This window comes from Lissotriton vulgaris, chromosome 7 (genome assembly GCF_964263255.1).
Source record: "Lissotriton vulgaris chromosome 7, aLisVul1.2, whole genome shotgun sequence".
Lineage (NCBI taxonomy): Eukaryota > Metazoa > Chordata > Amphibia > Caudata > Salamandridae > Lissotriton > Lissotriton vulgaris.
In genome coordinates this window covers 1,758,522,553-1,758,539,068 of record NC_141695.1, presented here as the reverse complement: position 1 = coordinate 1,758,539,068, position 16,516 = coordinate 1,758,522,553, and the positions used below count along the sequence as shown (strand labels likewise).

General features: G+C 42.9%; 1 protein-coding gene across 1 annotated transcript in view; it reads right to left on the bottom strand.

Moving 5' to 3' along the window:
* Positions 1-16,516, bottom strand: part of LOC147706599 (cell adhesion molecule CEACAM6-like) — a 212,145-nt gene that overhangs the window by 26,109 nt on the left and 169,520 nt on the right. Inside the window, exons 6-9 of the mRNA XM_086933093.1 lie at positions 14,869-15,009; positions 14,677-14,765; positions 5,100-5,132; positions 3,330-3,373 (exon numbers count right to left, since the gene is read on the bottom strand). Of these exons, the coding sequence (XP_086789219.1) occupies positions 3,330-3,373; positions 5,100-5,132; positions 14,677-14,765; positions 14,869-15,009 (307 nt within the window). The remainder of the gene's footprint in view (positions 1-3,329; positions 3,374-5,099; positions 5,133-14,676; positions 14,766-14,868; positions 15,010-16,516) is intronic.

Genomic DNA, 16,516 nt, shown 5'->3' with positions numbered 1-16,516 from the left:
GAACTTGCACCTTTTGGCCAGGTAAACTCGGGAACCACAGCGCCAATCTACACACCGGATACATCTATGAAAATGTCAGGGTGTGTAGATGGACATAGGCTATATAAATAAAAATAAAAAAGTAAATAAAAAAAATTAAGTTTGTAAACAAAGTAGTCCCCTGAAAGTAGCGCCGGCCGGGACCTAGCGCTGGGCACGACGCGACGTGCGTGATGACGACAAGGAGGAGGGCGGTGCAGTGACGAGCGGCTGTGCAGTGAGGAGGCGGCACAGGTAAGGAGGAAGCAGTAAATGAAAATGTCGGGGCGGGAGGGGGGCGCGAGTGAGTCTGGGACAGAGGGGGGCAAGAGTGAATCTGGGCGGGAGGGGGGCGCGAGTGAGTCTGGGCAATGACAAACTCTGCAGAGCCGGTGCTAAATGTGGATTAAAGCAAACCCAAAGAACATGGATTCAGAAGCAAAAAAATTTAAATTGCAACGCCTTGTGGTCTGCAGGGGCTTGCTGATGACACGCTGCTGCCTGTTAATGTCGCTGTTATTCTTCAACTTGCTCCAGTTGTGCAAAACTAGACAGGTGAGGGGGGGTGAACTCAACTCAAGGATGACAGCAGTGGTTCCCTTCCTCCTTGTTCCCACATAACTCACTTGCTTCTCACTGTGCACAACCTTGTCTGGAAATAAAATGTATGTCTCGATAAATCGCTGATCTTTGAAAGCTGCGGTTGACAGAATAATAAATGTATGCATTACATCTAGACAGAACAAGCATTGGCAAATCCAACAGGCATGGTTTTTGAATATTGAAAGGTTTTTGCATTCTGCTGTAAATGCTCTTGGGGGTTGGGTGGGGCGGTAATGTGTCCTTTAGAGACGAAGGGGAGAAAGATTACATCTAATGGATATTCGGGGTGAGGCGGATAACATGCGCTCTGGAGGCTGGGATTAGGCACAGTGGAGCAAAGATGTGAAAGGATACAGGGAGCATTAAATACTGGTTCTAGGGAAGACTTAAAAACTTTTTACTCTCACAATATGCTCACTATTAGAGATATAAAGGTAAATAAAACGGGAATTTCGGTTGACAAGGAAGAAAACGAATTAAGGCTAAAAAGGCAGTGTTAAGTATTTCTTTTCGGGCTATTTCTCTGCCTTCAGTAAACAGAAAACTAGGCTGTGCTCCAAAGCACTCCAAAACAGACGCGCCCTTGAACTTTTGAATGGTTTGAATAAGAGACCAAATCGGAACACTGCCGTGCACGCGCTGGTAGGTTTCTGTAGCACTTTTGCAGTGATAGCACATTTCAGAACAACTCCCCCAAATGTGGTGCTGTCCAGCTGCGTGCGCAGTGGGTGGGAGCCAGGGGGCGCTGTGTGGCTCGTGGGAGTGGGGGTGCGCTGGGTGGGGCCAGTGAATGGGGCGCTGATAATATTTGTCAACAGAAAGAGTAGAAGTAATTGCACAGAGCAGCAGAAATGTGGAAAAAACTCATCATTTCTAAAAACGTCTGAGAAACAAAAAGAACGGTAGAAAGGATGAACCAAGTAGAACGTGTGACTTCAGAGGTGACGGACGGGTGTGGGTGATGGGTGAGTCGGGCAGTTCCTACGTAATTGTAATTGCATTTATATAGCGCTTACTACCCCTGATGAGGCGTCAAAGCACTTTTCGGCGAGTAGCACTGCTACTCCGGAAACCAAAAAGGCTTAGTGGTGAATTAGTATAGGGGTATATGAAAATATTTTGAGCAGTGAACATGTGAGTTTGTTATTTGGAGTGAAAAAGGATAGTGGGGGAATAGAGAGGGAAGGGTGTGCTTTATATGACACTTGCTACCCCTGATGAGGTCAATTGAATAGGGTTGAGTTCTGACTGCAACACCCAGAGAGGATGGAAACAAAAGAGAACATAGGAGGCCGGAGACGTCCAGCCACCCTGGCAGGCAGGAGTACCCGCCTCCAAGTAAGCTGCATTTATCAAACTAAACACTTGATCTGCCCCGGCACATCTGCTGCAGGCGAGGGCCAGGGCACGAGGAAAGTTGCAATTAGGATTTGGGAAGACATTTTATTATCTGAGATTTGAAATAAGTTTTCAGGACTAATCCTGCCTTCTTTCCACTCGGATATGTTGACAGAGCCTTCTGTCCGTGGACTTACTCCAGCTTAAGTGGTAAACGCCAAGGTCGGTGCCAAGGCTTAATGCCTTTCAGAGGGCGAGGACTGGTCAGAGGAAGGATGCCGAGGCCGACATCGGTCGCTGTAAAAAATAAAAATATATAAATTGGTGTCCCTGTTGAACTTGGAAAGATACACGCTCGGGAAATAGGCTTTGGCGCCAGGTCCCCTTTTTTTTAGGTCTCAGGAAGAAGTGAACAACATGTTTGTGTGGGAAGAAAGGGAAACCAGCCATCACCTTGCACCCTATTGATAAACACATTTCAACTGCAGCCCTCCTCCTCTGACATATACAAAGTGGCACAGGTGCAACCGGCGCGAGGCTTCTGTCTTTGGAGCACGTGTTCGTCCACCGAGGGCCTGGTTATCAAAAAGCTCTGCCGAAGATGGAAAATAGGATAGCCGTCTTGGTCAAGCTAACAGTAACTTCTCAAACTTAAGGAATATTTATTTGTTTTTCAAATAAATATTGAATGATAGCAAATATGTATTTCTTATTTGTGCGAACTCCATTGTGTTTTTTTCTGCATTTCTTACTGGCTGTTCACAGAGACATCGAGGACCCCAAAGCCATTAACTGAAGCATATGTCGGGGCGGGAGGAAGTCGGTGTGGGAGGGGGTCGGGCGGGAGCGGGTGTACTGCCCCCAGCCCCTTTATGCCCCAGGCAACGCTGGGGCGGGCTGCTAGTATATGTATATAGCCCTCCAGACGCACCCCCAGTCAGACCTTCACTGGGTCATAATGAATGCCTCCAGACTTCGCTGTCACTCAGAGGATGTGGCAGCACCAGGAAGAGAAGTGAACCAATTACCAATCAGCAGAGTCAAGGCCCCTGCATCTTTGTTTTCAAAAACGAAATCCTGCTTTTAGAGTTTATAATGGAAAGCAAAAAAAATTGTCAAGTTAAACAAAAACAACATTGTCTCTTGTTCAACAAAGCTTCACTACAACCACACCACCAACAGATGCATTGAAGGCCGTAAGAGCCCCGCTAAGCAGGCAGAGTAGGCAGTGATCTTCTAACAGCACAGCAGCCACCCTGCCCGGTCAAAGGGTTTAAATGACCCCCGGCGACCTGCTTCATTATATTAACCAGACCTTGCTTAGGATAAAGAAACAATAATACATTGAAATGGAATATTTCATCTTTTACCTTTTTATCTGCTCGTAGGTTGCTTGGTCACCATGTTTCAACTCCTGGAAATCAAAGAATCAAGTATTAGAAATTAAAATATTTGAATAGATTCCCTTTGTTCACGGCCAGCATCAGATGTTTATATAATTCATTCATAATAGAGGTCACAGTCTGGTATTAAAATGGCACAGCTAGGAAAAGCTGTATGTACTAGTAACTGGTGGATAACTCATCCACATTATTCATGGTTCCCCGTCTCATGTAGAGGCGTGAACGCAAAATCATCAGTTGGCTCAGACGTCAAAACCTTGTGTGCCAGACTCTATGGATCTGGGACAAACTATGGGGCAGATGTATCATCACCATCCTTTGCGATTCCCAAATAGCGATTTTTTAGAAATCGCTATTTGGGAATTGCAAATTGGGAGGTATGTAGAAATTCGCTATTTTTTATCGATTTCTTAAAATTCCTTAATTGCGATTAGCAAATTGCTAATCGCAATTAAAGAATAATTTCCCATTCATTTCTTTGGGCCAGGAAGCCCAAAGGAATGAATGGAAAGTTATTCTCAATTTGCGATTCGCAATTTGCTAATCGCAAATTGAGAATAATTTCAAGGAGGCAGGTGTGTCCAAAGGACACCCTGTTGCACCCCTGAAATATGCATGGGTGCACATGTGGCGCACATACATGCCCTAAGGGCATGTATGTGCGTCACATGGCACTTTGAAAAATGCAAAAATTTGCATTTTTCAAGGAATTCACAACTTACCACCATCTAGATGTTGCTTGTAATTTGCGATTCCTTAAGGGCATTTTGCTATATTTTTTTGCTACATACATTGCATTTAAGGAATCGCAAAATTTGCGATTCCTTAAATGCAATTTCAAAATAAGGAATCGCAAATTTTGCGATTCCGCATTTTGCACCAGATTTTGCTTCATACATTCCATTTAGCAAATTCACATTCGCAAAGGCCGAAATTCTGAGAATTTTGGCCTTCGTGAATGTGAATTTGCTTGATACATCTGGCCCTATGTTCCCTACGCCAGAAGCATAGCAAGGATGCCATGGACCCTGGTGCAAGCAAGGAAGTTGCGCCCTTAAACTGCTGTTAGAGTAGTAAAATACAGCATTGTCAGGGATCATTGAACCTCTTGGAGCTCTGGGCCCTGGTGCCACTGTACCTGATGCATCAGTGGTAGCTACACCCCCTGCCCTATGAATTTGTGAGAAAGCCCCCAGTGTGCCAGGAACATTCAAGTTTTTGTTTTCCAAAACTTTAAAAGAAACACCTGACACGATGACACGACGGACCGGTCCTCATTGAGCGGCGACTGTGGTGCTCACTAGCCGTCCGTCGGGTGAACACTCTCCATCAGTGTTCAGTAAATCTGATGACTATGAATTATTAGGTTTTACCTTTTTATTTACTGACTCCTACAGTTCCTGACTTTGAATTCAGAAAAGTCTACAATTTATCTTTCCTACACCCATAATTAGTTTGAATCAGCTCCTGATCTACGCTCTGCTGATGGTCTCCTCCCTGAGACTCCTCATCTCCCTCTGAAACCTTCAAAGTTGAGGACCAAGAACATCTGCCCTGCCTCTGTTTCCTGTTTCTCTGTCCCTCAGGCAGACAAGTCTCCTCCTCACAGGAAAGGCATCACCACTTCTTGTGCCAGGGATCTGCTTCCTGTCTCTAAGGTTAAATACAATAACGACTCTAAGGTATAAGTCTTGTGATGTCACAAGGTTTGATCCTTGTACTGTGTTATGTACCTACCATGTACGCTGGGTCTGCAGCGGAGCCGGGATTCTGGAACAAAGAGAAGGAAAAGACTTAGCACATTTAAAGATTTAAGTATAAAACAGGAAGAGAGCATCTGACATCAATAGAGCCTCCTGTCCTGGCGGTCCTACGGCTGGAAGGATGGTACAAGAATGACTGACCCCTGCATCATCAATTATAACTCGCTGAGGGGGAGCAGCTCTGGCTTTTGTTCTGGTACCTCACTGCATCCTTGAGACTTTTCTCTGCTTGCTGTTGTTTCCAACCCTTGTTCACACTCCACCCTCTCAACACCTTCTTATTTGCTTTCGTTCTCTTCTCACATATCCAGGCCACTGGAGAGGAAGGGAAAGCGAAAGGGTAAAGTGGAACCTGCCATTATCCTGAGGCACGGGCCCCTGCAGCCGTCTCTTCTTAAACTTTGTTCCACAGGACTGCATCCTTTAGACAGGAGCTCTATTATGAGATTGACTCACTCCCTGGTGCAGAGATGAGCACATTCTCAAATCCTCCTCTCCGTAGAGGGGGCACCTTAGAGAACGTCATCCTCTTCAGCCCCTAATTCACTTGCCACAGTGGCCTTAGCTCAAATAATAATTCAGTTTTTTTGCATTGTAGGCATTGGGAGAGAACCATTGAGCAGTGATAAAGGTGATTTTTAAAGAGTGCAAAAACATAATGACAGTGTTTACACACATAAATTAACATATGACCTTTGTGAGTTCACAAATCAGTACCAGTTCAAGCAGAGACTGTAGTGCAGTTCCTATAATACCCTTATGCAGGACCTGCACTTTTCGATAACATATACTGTGGGCTTGTTGGCAGACTGATTCTGAGCAGCCCCACCGCATATGATAGCCTGTTTGCATTAGTTAGCTCACAGTGCCACTAGAATATACTTGTTATCAGAGAGATTAGTTTCTGGCAACCTCAGAACACGACAAACCCTGATTTCTCAGACTTGTGGAAACAATGTACTACTTTTCGCTCAGTCACTCGTGCTTGTTAATTCAGTCTCAGAGAGATATATAGAAAAAACTGTTGAGCGTGCTTACAATGAGTATTTATTGCACAGTTGTTCTTCTTGTGTAAAATATATGTGCTGCGACAACTGTTAAACAGTAGCAGAGTAGCAGAGATATAAAACCAGCAGTACAGTGAATTAAAAGGGATAGTACAGTTCTACCATGTTGCCATAGTCATGAACACAAACATGAATATAAAATGCATTTATAAAATAAAGCGCATACTCCTACAATGCCTGTCTAGATGTACATAAGTGTACCTAGCATGTGAGTAGGTGCGAAAGAAGCCAAGACTCCCACTAGGATTTAGTCGAACCCCATTACCTTAGTCAAGAGAGAGTGGGACCTCGTCCTGGTCTCGAGTTGGACACCAGGCAAGGGATGGTTAGACCACTGTCAGCTGGAGCGACTGCATGCAGCGTCTCTGGCCAGTGTGCCGGCCTGGAAGTCTCGGTTCCCTCTGTCTCATGCTAGCAAGAGGTGCTGTATTTATACTAAAAGCATAGAGTCCCTTTGTCTTATGTTATCTGTTGTTGGCAGTGAGGATGACGTATGGGATGAACCGTTTATGTAGATATTAGGAAGGTGGTGTGGAGGGGGGTGTGTAGCCCATGCCAGGTTTCCAAGTATCCTTAAGAATTATTCATACTAGATGAGCGCATTGAAGATTATTACAGGAGCCCTATTGTTTGGGAAAAACCCTTCTTTTGCACCTAAGCCACAGACTCTAGAACCTTCCTTAATATCATTTACTTGGCTTCTAAGTTCAACTCCCCCTAAGCTGCCATCACTCTTGATGCTGAAAAGGGTTTCGATAGGTGAATAGGGGGTTCATTTTTGGAGCATTGAAGTGGCATGATTTCAGTCCCCATATCCTTCAATATATTCGGATACTATACTCTGAAACCTCCACTTCTATATCGGTCAATGGAATGCAATCCAGTTCCTTTTTTCTCCACACAGGGCCTAGACAAGTTTGCCCTTTATCTCCCCTTTTATTTATTTTTCTTTAGAACCCTTCTGAGGTTTTGTAAATTACGAATTCGTTCGTGCTCAGCCTCATTTTGTAGTCGCCGCCATTTTATGTTACCCTCACTCAGGCAGCGCGGCGAACGCAATGTTTTTGTCGTTTCTGCATTTACGTGTCAGGTGGCTTCCTTGCCTATGTTTACTAACGAGTGTCAGGGACTGGCCGAGTACACTAATTCCTGTCTGAGCTGATTAATCCCCGTCCGGACTATTTGTTGGTTCACACCATAGTTTCCTCTAAGTTATCTTATCTGCTGTCCTTCGCTACATGTCTCATGCATTCTCCTGTTTCACGACTGTCCTTCTACAACATGCAGCTGTGTTTTCTCTACTTGTAAATCGTTATTGTGTGGATTCATTTGTAATTTGCTTAAGGGGTCGAGTGACAAACATAACCGGGAACTTGAGTTGCTTTGGACTTAAAAAACATTGTCTATAACGTTTGCCTATAGCTCATGCTCTTGTGTGATTGTATTTTGCATTGTATTGTATCGTATATAAACCTGTGCGCCACGGAGTTAAGTGAACCTCGCTGTACTAACGACTTCTAAGACCACTGTACTAGCTGCAGCTAATAAATACCATTTCCTACCCCAGACGAAGAGTCTGTGTCTCTGTTTCTGACAAGGCAGGTGAATCCCGGGGATTTCAGGCGTACAATCCGCCGCCGGGCCTTAAGGCTGCGGTTCTCCACTTCTTAGAAAAAATCCGCCGACCCTCAAGTTTCACAGGCTTCCAATTTCAGAACATGTATATAAAATGTACTGCATATGCAGATGATATTTTGCTATAATTATCCAACCCTAGCACATCAAAACCTGAGTTGTTTTCATTATTAAACTACTAATCTTTAGTTTCTGGTTATAAGCTTAATATAGGTGAATCAGAGGTCCTGTACCTAAATAAATACTGCCTCCCAGATATGTTTAAGGATACTGGTTTCACATGGAATTCAAAAAGCATTAAGTGTCTAGCTATCCTATATTCAAACAATATCAAAGGAACCATTCAAATTAACCTCAATGAAATCATCAAAAAATGAGTCATTGATGGAACGGTGGTCTCCTCTATTTGTGTCTTGATGGGATAGGATAGCAACAATTAAAATGATGCTGTTAACAATAGCTAATTTCTATTTCTCTTTGTTGCGAATTACCCTTCCACACTAAAGACACTTGAGGGGTTAACTTTCCTAATCTTAACACATTTGGACTTCCCTTTGAACGGATCCTCATGAAATATTAACAATTTGGGGTCAACTGGAGCAGGCTCAATGTACACCTGTTTCTTTCATTGAGACGGTTTATATCTCTCAGCCCCCCAGTGCTTTTTCCTCGCCTATACTTACCCATTCTATAGCCATTGCTAAACCTTTAATTACCTCCTCTATTTCATGTGTTGACATTATTTCACAAACTCCTATTTAGCATTATAAGCATGTAAAATTGAATGATAGAGCTCTCTATTGGAAGGAGTGGATTTACAAAGGAATTATAACCATTGGTCATATACTTTCAGACAGATCTATTTTTGATTTTTCTGAGATTCAGAAAAAATATGAGATATCCTCTTATTACCTGCATCTAAATAATCCTCTTCTTCTATTTCTCTCTCAGAACTCTAATTCTGTCCCACACAATCAGACTTCCTTCTTACGTTGGACTTCTCCTATTGAATGAAGGCAGCTGAAATTGATAAGATTTTGTCTTGTTTCTCCAATATCAGAACAAAATGCAAGGTAGAGCTCTTGTGGGAGACTGATCTTCAACAGGAGTTTTCTTTTCAGATCTGGGGATCCATGTGGGCCAAGATTCATACTTCCTCTCGCTCAGCAAGCGTGACCCAAACATTATATTACTTTTATAATAGACTATACCTGACCCCTGAGGACCTGTATAGATTTAAACTTACTAATGATGCAAGGTGTTGGTCTTGTTCTAATGTTAAATGTTATATTTTACACATGTTCTTTTTTTGTCCAATTGTAAAAAAGCTTGTTACTCATATGGGATAAACTGAATAAAATATTGTCCAGGTCTATCACTTTTGATATCTCTTTTTTAAATGGCTCCTCTCCCTTATGGTGCTCTCGGGGTATGGTAGGAAGGTTTATTGATTTGACTGTTGAAATTGCTTTACAGAATATTACCACACATTGGAAAGATGCCACTAAAATTACTTTTCATAGTTGGTGGAATCTTTTATGTCACCATCACCGATTGGACCGATCATATGCAACATCTATTCCTTTAATGATCAAAAAAGATTTATTATGGTAACCACTCACCTCCATCGTATCTAAGCAATCTGTTTAATCTACATGTAATGTTACCAGTTATAATCTTACATACATTTGGGAAGATTACATAGTTGAAATCATTATTATTGCATTACAGTTAAAGTTTATTTTGCTTCCCTTCTTTTCTTTCTTTTCCTCTTCTTCTCTCTTCTCTTGTATTTCTCTTTTTTCTTAAAAATTGTTAAAATGCATATGGTTTAATAATGTATTTTTTTAATATTTCTCAATTCAGGCTCCTTGATCTCTGATCTCTGATGTTAATTTATCACTTTATGTATTATTATCTGCGGTTGGATTGTATTTGCCTTTTCTTGTTCATAAGCCCTAGCAAGTGTTCATATTTCATTCTATCGTTCCCCTTGAGTGGTTTGAATTGCTTGTGTATTACTCTTCATAATTTAATTGTATTTGTTTTTTTCACATATTATCAATAAAGCATTGTAAACATTAAAAAGGGGTCTAGGTGCTCAGATATGTCCTTTTTGTGGATGCTATGCTGTACCTATAGTGTCAAGGTACATATGTGTGTAGTTATAAATTATAAATCTATACCTACCTATATATATTTACCTTCACAATACTGTGGTAGTATTTTGGCTAAGATGTTTTTGTAGCACAATATTTTATCTATGATATTCTCTACAATAGTACTTTTGAAAGCGGAACCTCTAGCAGTTAACCCTTAGGTAATGCATACAGATGTGCCTTTGATGCCCTGAAACAAAACAACCACTTCCAATAGTTCCACATGAGTGAGGAAACTGGTTGCCTGTCTGTAGAGCCACGGTTACAGTGTTTAAATGTTCAATTTGTTCTCCCTTATTCCACAATCCGTTGCCATTTGTAACAAAGCTGGAAGGTTATGTTAGGGACGGATACACCTCTGATAGGTTCCTGGGGGGGGAGCAGCATAGCAAGAAAGGCAGAGTCAGGGTGGAAGATATGAAGGAAGATCACAGGGGCAATAAAGGCACCATTCAAAGGATGCGATGTACCTCTACTTTAAGGAGGAAAAAGGAAGAGAGCAGAGACATAAGTAAGGCCCCCACTGCCCCACAGTGTGGGGGCCCGAGCTCCAGGGGCCGCCTTTAGTACAGCACCTTGGCCGGAGCGCTCCTGAGTAGGCCAGGTGTGGGGGGACCTCCATGTAATTTGCAGAAGCAGGAAGGGGAGAGGAGAGGAGAAGAGAGGAGAGGAGAGGAGGGTAGGGGAGGGGAGGGGAGCGGAGGGGAGGGGAGGGGAGGAGAGGAGAGGAGAGGAGAGGAGAGGAGAGGAGAGGGGAGAAGAGGGGAGAGGAGAGGAGAGGAGGGGAGAGGAGAGGAGAGGAGAGGAGAGGAGAGGAGAGGAGAGGAGAGGAGAGGAGAGGAGAGGAGAGGAGAGGAGAGGAGAGCAGAGCAGAGCAGAGAAGAGCAGAGCAGAGAAGAGCAGAGCAGAGCAGAGATAGGAGCTATCATCAAGTCTGTCCAACCATTTTATGTCTTGCAAAGAAAAAGAAAATCAGGTTGATCCTACTCTGAACATTTTTTAGTGCCTGAAAAAAAACTTCAGCAGATGCACACAGCTTAGGTATCTGTCTTAGGAGCACCGTGCCCAGCTGCAGTTTACCTCTAGAGGCTTTCAAGCTTCAAAAAAAGAGACTATCTTCAGGTCTGTAGCCAGTATATTTTTAGGAAGACATGGCCCTCAGCCATAACCAAACATTACAGCTGTGCTCTGTGGATGTGTTCTTTCCCACATACTGCTTGTACTACTAAATAGCGACTCTCAGAATATCTTGGCACAAGAATATTGAGGACAGGATATTAGGTGTGAATATTGTTTATTTAAAACATTCTAGGCATGCAAAAATGGTGAAAACGAAATAGCATTTAAATGCCATTTTCCAGGGGAAGTTGAAATGGTTCCACAATATATTTCACTGTAAGATTGTGACAAAAGATGAATAGTTCAGTTGCATTTCATCAAAAGCACCAATCCCAATTGCATGGACTTGAAGCAGGCTCCGATATTGACATACACCCCTCATAGCTACAGGCAGATTCTGTGTTGTGTTGTACAAAGGAAGACCTTTGTTAGAAATCGACCAGTAAGGCAGGTAGGCATGGAAAATTATAGGTGATTCTGTGAGCCCAGGAAGGGTTCATTTGAGTACCATGGCCTGACTGAGGACACTAGTACGGATGGATGTAACTCACATAATGTCCAAAGAATTCTGTGAGATTACAATTGAATTACATGAGAAGAGTAAGTCTGCATTTAGAGCTAATTCGTAGCACAGAAATGACCCCTCATGTCCAAAATGGATAAAAGGATGATTTTGCGCTAAGAGATAATGAAAAAGGAAAGCGAGCAGCCACAAGAACTCGTTTATTGTGTTTTTGGCAAGGAATAAACCCCCAACATTTAGCAGTATTTTCTTAGTAGAAAATGCACCCTTATGTGCAAATTGGACACAAGGGTGCATTCTGTGCTTGGAAACAGCGCCAAATGCAACAAAACACGATTAACAAGTGCTAAATATGATCATGCATTTGGATTTTTCTGCCAAATTACTTCTAATTATGCAAGGAGGATTAGGCCTAACTTAGATGCAATGTGTAAAGTATGTGTGCAACTCTTCAAACCATAATAAAGTGACCGGTATCAGACAAAAGGATCCCACGCCAGATGAGAATAGTAGAGATTTCTTTAATATACAAAAACACCCTAAAAAAATCTAATCAGTAGAACTGGAGATATGCAAATGTAAATTTTTTTGTGAAAATAGTGCCAGAAAAGAACAAAGTACCAACAGTGGATATCTGGTTGCTACTGACTGAGACAAAGTCACAGTTTCAGGCCGACTGCAATGGAGCGCAGGCCAGCAGAACAAATTATATTAAATCCAGGTTTGCGGCAAAGTTGCACCGAAGATATACCACCGAAGCAATGCATTGATTAGGAGATGTAGCAAGGCTGCAATTGGAGGTCTTGCATTGTCATCGAGGATCCCGTCAACAAGGACTTGCCATGCAAAGTCTGGCATCAAGGATGCGTTGGGTTCCCGTGGAGATGAAAGGCTACAATGCGCTGCTGACATTGTGGTAAGGCTGTCGTCGATGAGGGATGCAAGGGGTGCCCCAAGGATGCGTGCTGCGGTGGTTCCAAATAGTGTGCTTGCTGCAGAAGCTATGCAGGTCTCTGTAAAGGATCCAATCCATGAAGCAGCAGGGATGTGTGGGTTCTGAACGGGACTGGCCACTATAAAGACTGGCAGAGCACCTTAGGCCCACTTCCAAGGGTCCAGGACTGGTGTGCCATCACTTGGCTGGGTAGACTTACAGATGTCAGTGTACAAGTGCTAGGGTGGAGGTTGTTGGAGCCTTCTGTTCTTGAGGCTCAAGTCTGGAGGCCAACCACCTAACCTTTGGAGTCACTCAGGTGGTCCTGGATAACACATATGCGGGTCCAGTCCTTCTAGTAAGGCAAGAGGGCAGCAGGCCGTAGGTCAGAACAGCAGGGCAACAGTCCTTAAGAGCAACATTCAAGCAGAGTTTCCGTCCTTTCAGCAGCACAGTCCTTCTTCCTGGCAGAATATCCAGAGGTCCAGAAGTGTACTGAAGAGATGGTGTCTTAAGTCCAGCTTTTTTACCCATTTGTGCCTTTGAAGTGGGAGAAGCAGGTATGGCTTTGAAGTGCACAGGGGGCCTGCCTTCCTGGCCCCGGATCCAGAATGACTATATCGGGTAGGCAGCCTTTTATGTGGAGGCACGATAAAGCCTATTCAAGTGTAAGAGGTACTGTTCCCAGCTCCTCTCTCCCATCCTGCCAGAGATGGCCCATCCAGGAACACCTAGGCTATGTATCGTGTGTGGTTGTCTAGGAGGAATAAACAAAGCCCAACTGCCAACTATACCTAGTCATGTCACCCAGAGACATGCTGCAGGTACCAAATGGCTAAGGTAGGAAAATCCTAACTTTCCAAATGTGGCATTTTCAAAAAAACAATTTTAAATCCTACTTCACCATTAATCTGGATTTTTCATTACAACTCCAAATACAACAAAAATAAACTAATTACCTGCTCCCATGTGGTAATTACTGATTATTAAATTAAATAGGGTAACTCCAATGTTATTGCGAGAGGTAGGCCTTGAAGTAGTGAAAAATTAATTGAAAGAGTTGTTCACTACTAGGACATGTAAAACTTGAAAACAGATTTCCTACTTTTTTAATACATTGCACCCTCCCCTCTGGGCTGTCCAGATTGTGGATTTATTACTTAGATAGAACTCAAATTCCCCCAACTAATAACAAACTTTCTTATGCTAATCATTCAATTTGGAGCTGTCTTACTTGCAGGATGTTCCCCTTGTGGAAGCATATGGTAAAATAGTTCTGGATTTCAAAATACAAAGGTACTCTTCTGTAAATTAAGTCTAAAATACTATTGTACATAGACTTTTTGTTCTTGAAACCCCAGCCCTCCCTTCATTTTATGATCCCCATGTCTGTTCTAAATAGGATGCAGGTCGTGTCCCACTTGTATTTGTTATTTGATCCTTTTGTTAAAACACTTATTAATGAATAAATACTGTCCGGCTGAACAAAGAACATATTGTCTATTGAGCGTATGTTAACCGAGTGCTCTTTAAAACTCTTTCCTGTCTAGGGACCACTGTCCTAAGTAAAAATCTGCTTACCCGAGGTCCCTAACTCATTGCCTTTGGGTCCCCTTGTCTTGTTTAAATAGGAGACTAGGTATGTGGGCACTGACAACGTATGTAAAGAGCTATAATGCCAGTCTCATGTAGACACCAAGGCCAGGCTGCGGTTGCACCCTCAGGCCCAGTGCAGGGAGCTCATCTACATTTTCTAAAATTACATGTACTAAAGTGATAAGAAACGCTGCCCCTAATGAAGGAAGTAAGGTTTCCTGCAGCATCTTCAGCTAACAGTACCCACTCCCAGACTGTCGCAGCAGGGCACCTCATGGTCACTCTAAAAAGTTGGAGGCAGTTTTTCTGCCAGACACAGCTTGCAGTCTATTGTGTGAAGGGATCAAAAGAACCCCCAAAAGCAATGCTCTTTCTGCAGAGAGTGAAAGGTCTATGCACTTTGTTTCATACAGTATGAAAATTAAAAACAAAAACAATACAAATACATTTGATTTGTTCATATGAGACACTATTTACATTTTTCTTGAACCGTGACTTCATCACTGCCAGCTACTCACCGCTGACTGACCATCGCGCCCTTTCTTCACGTTCTCATAGGGGGTATCAGCGTTTTTGATAACACTGGGATTCTGATACATGTTTTCATCTGAGGCAGAGAGTGATGGAAGCATTACTGTTGTGTCACATATACAGAATATAGTATATAATATACAGAGAGATACATTAAGGGCCAAGTTATGGACTTTTACCTTTGTTTGTGTCCTTTTGTTTCAGGCGTCTCTCATAATGAACCGCCATCCCAACCACAATGATTGCAGCACCGAGGACAACGCCGCAGGCCACGCCAAGAGTGGTCTGCCAGCAGGAGCCAGGAGTGGGGCAAGGACTGCCTGTGGGAGGGAGCAGAATGAAAGCAGCCAGTGAGAGCCTGGATTATATATACTGGATCTGAGCACACGCAGTGGAGCTGCAATAGCTTTTAGAGTGGGAGTGCTGGCCAATAATGCCACCTCACTAAGACTTAAGGGATGTCCTAGAAGAGGGAGTGAACTAAATGGACATACATGAGCATGAGAATATGTGTATTGCAAAGAGGTGAGAGGTACATTTTGAAATACATTTTCATAAATATATGACTATCTTGAATGGTAGGGTAATTCCAGTCTTTCTGCATCTACCAGAAACAACTACTGAGCATGCAACTGAATATTGATATGGGAAGAGTTAGTTATTAATCTCAACGCCATTACCTTTGTGCAGCCGTCCTGCAGTCACCTTTGTATCAGATGGTCTATCTCATATTATCTCAATCAGGGTTTTAACCATTAAACTATTAGTTGTAGTATGGTGTTCCCACAACATGTCTCCCAGCGCCCTGTGAACTGCCTGATGTAACCACCATTTCCCTGGTGCCCTTAACTAATCAAATTATTCTCTTCCCCTGCGCATTAACTATTGTATTGTACAAAGAGGTGTGTGTATGACAAATTCCACATCCTTCCTAAAATGTTCTTAATTTCCAAAGTGGACTAGCCATGACAGGATTCCGTCCTTACAAAAGGTTGCCCTCCATGCCCCAATGCAGATCAACAACCACTTCTGCATATCTTGAAAGATCTCGTAAGGACCATAAAAAGGATCAATAAATTGAAACATATTTTGTCTCATGACAATCGTAGATCATCTATATGTTGGTCATGATTTACAGTACCCAAACCAACCTACAAACCCTTCTCCACTCCCTCACACACCTCACACTTTAACATCCATTCCTTTGCCTGATCTGTCAACCCACTCAACCCTCTCCTTGACATGGTTGAAATTCATGGCGTTCCCAAGGTACAAATTGTTCTCCCTGCATCATCGTATTCCCATTACTCATTGTTAATGATTCCAGAATGCTGAAACAAGGTTGGTCACTCTCTGGAACTGTTGTCTCGCTTCAAGACTCTTTCTCTATGAACACAACCACTGCTTTCAAAGCATTGCCATTTTTCATAGCTACCATCCAATCCTCCCTGGATGGAGTACTTCCAACACCCTCCATTACATCACATACATTTGCTACTGCTTCTCCTTTCTCTGTCTCATAAGCACCCCTGACACATCTGGCAAGCGATACAGTCAGAGATACAGTTCTTTCATCCGGGAACATCTTCAATGATGCAAATGTAAAATTGCATCTTGGCCGCTTGTCTAGCCGAGCATTCACTCACCCCTACCGACTGCACAATGTTGAGTATTGGATTATGATCAGTCTTTAAAATCACCTTAACGCCCCAAACATATCTGCAAAAACAAAGAGTCAGAAAGTTGCTAATGTCTCCCATTCAATTACCAAGCAAATCTTAACCCTGCTAGACAAAGAGCGGCTGGCAAAAGTGACTGCTTCCTCTC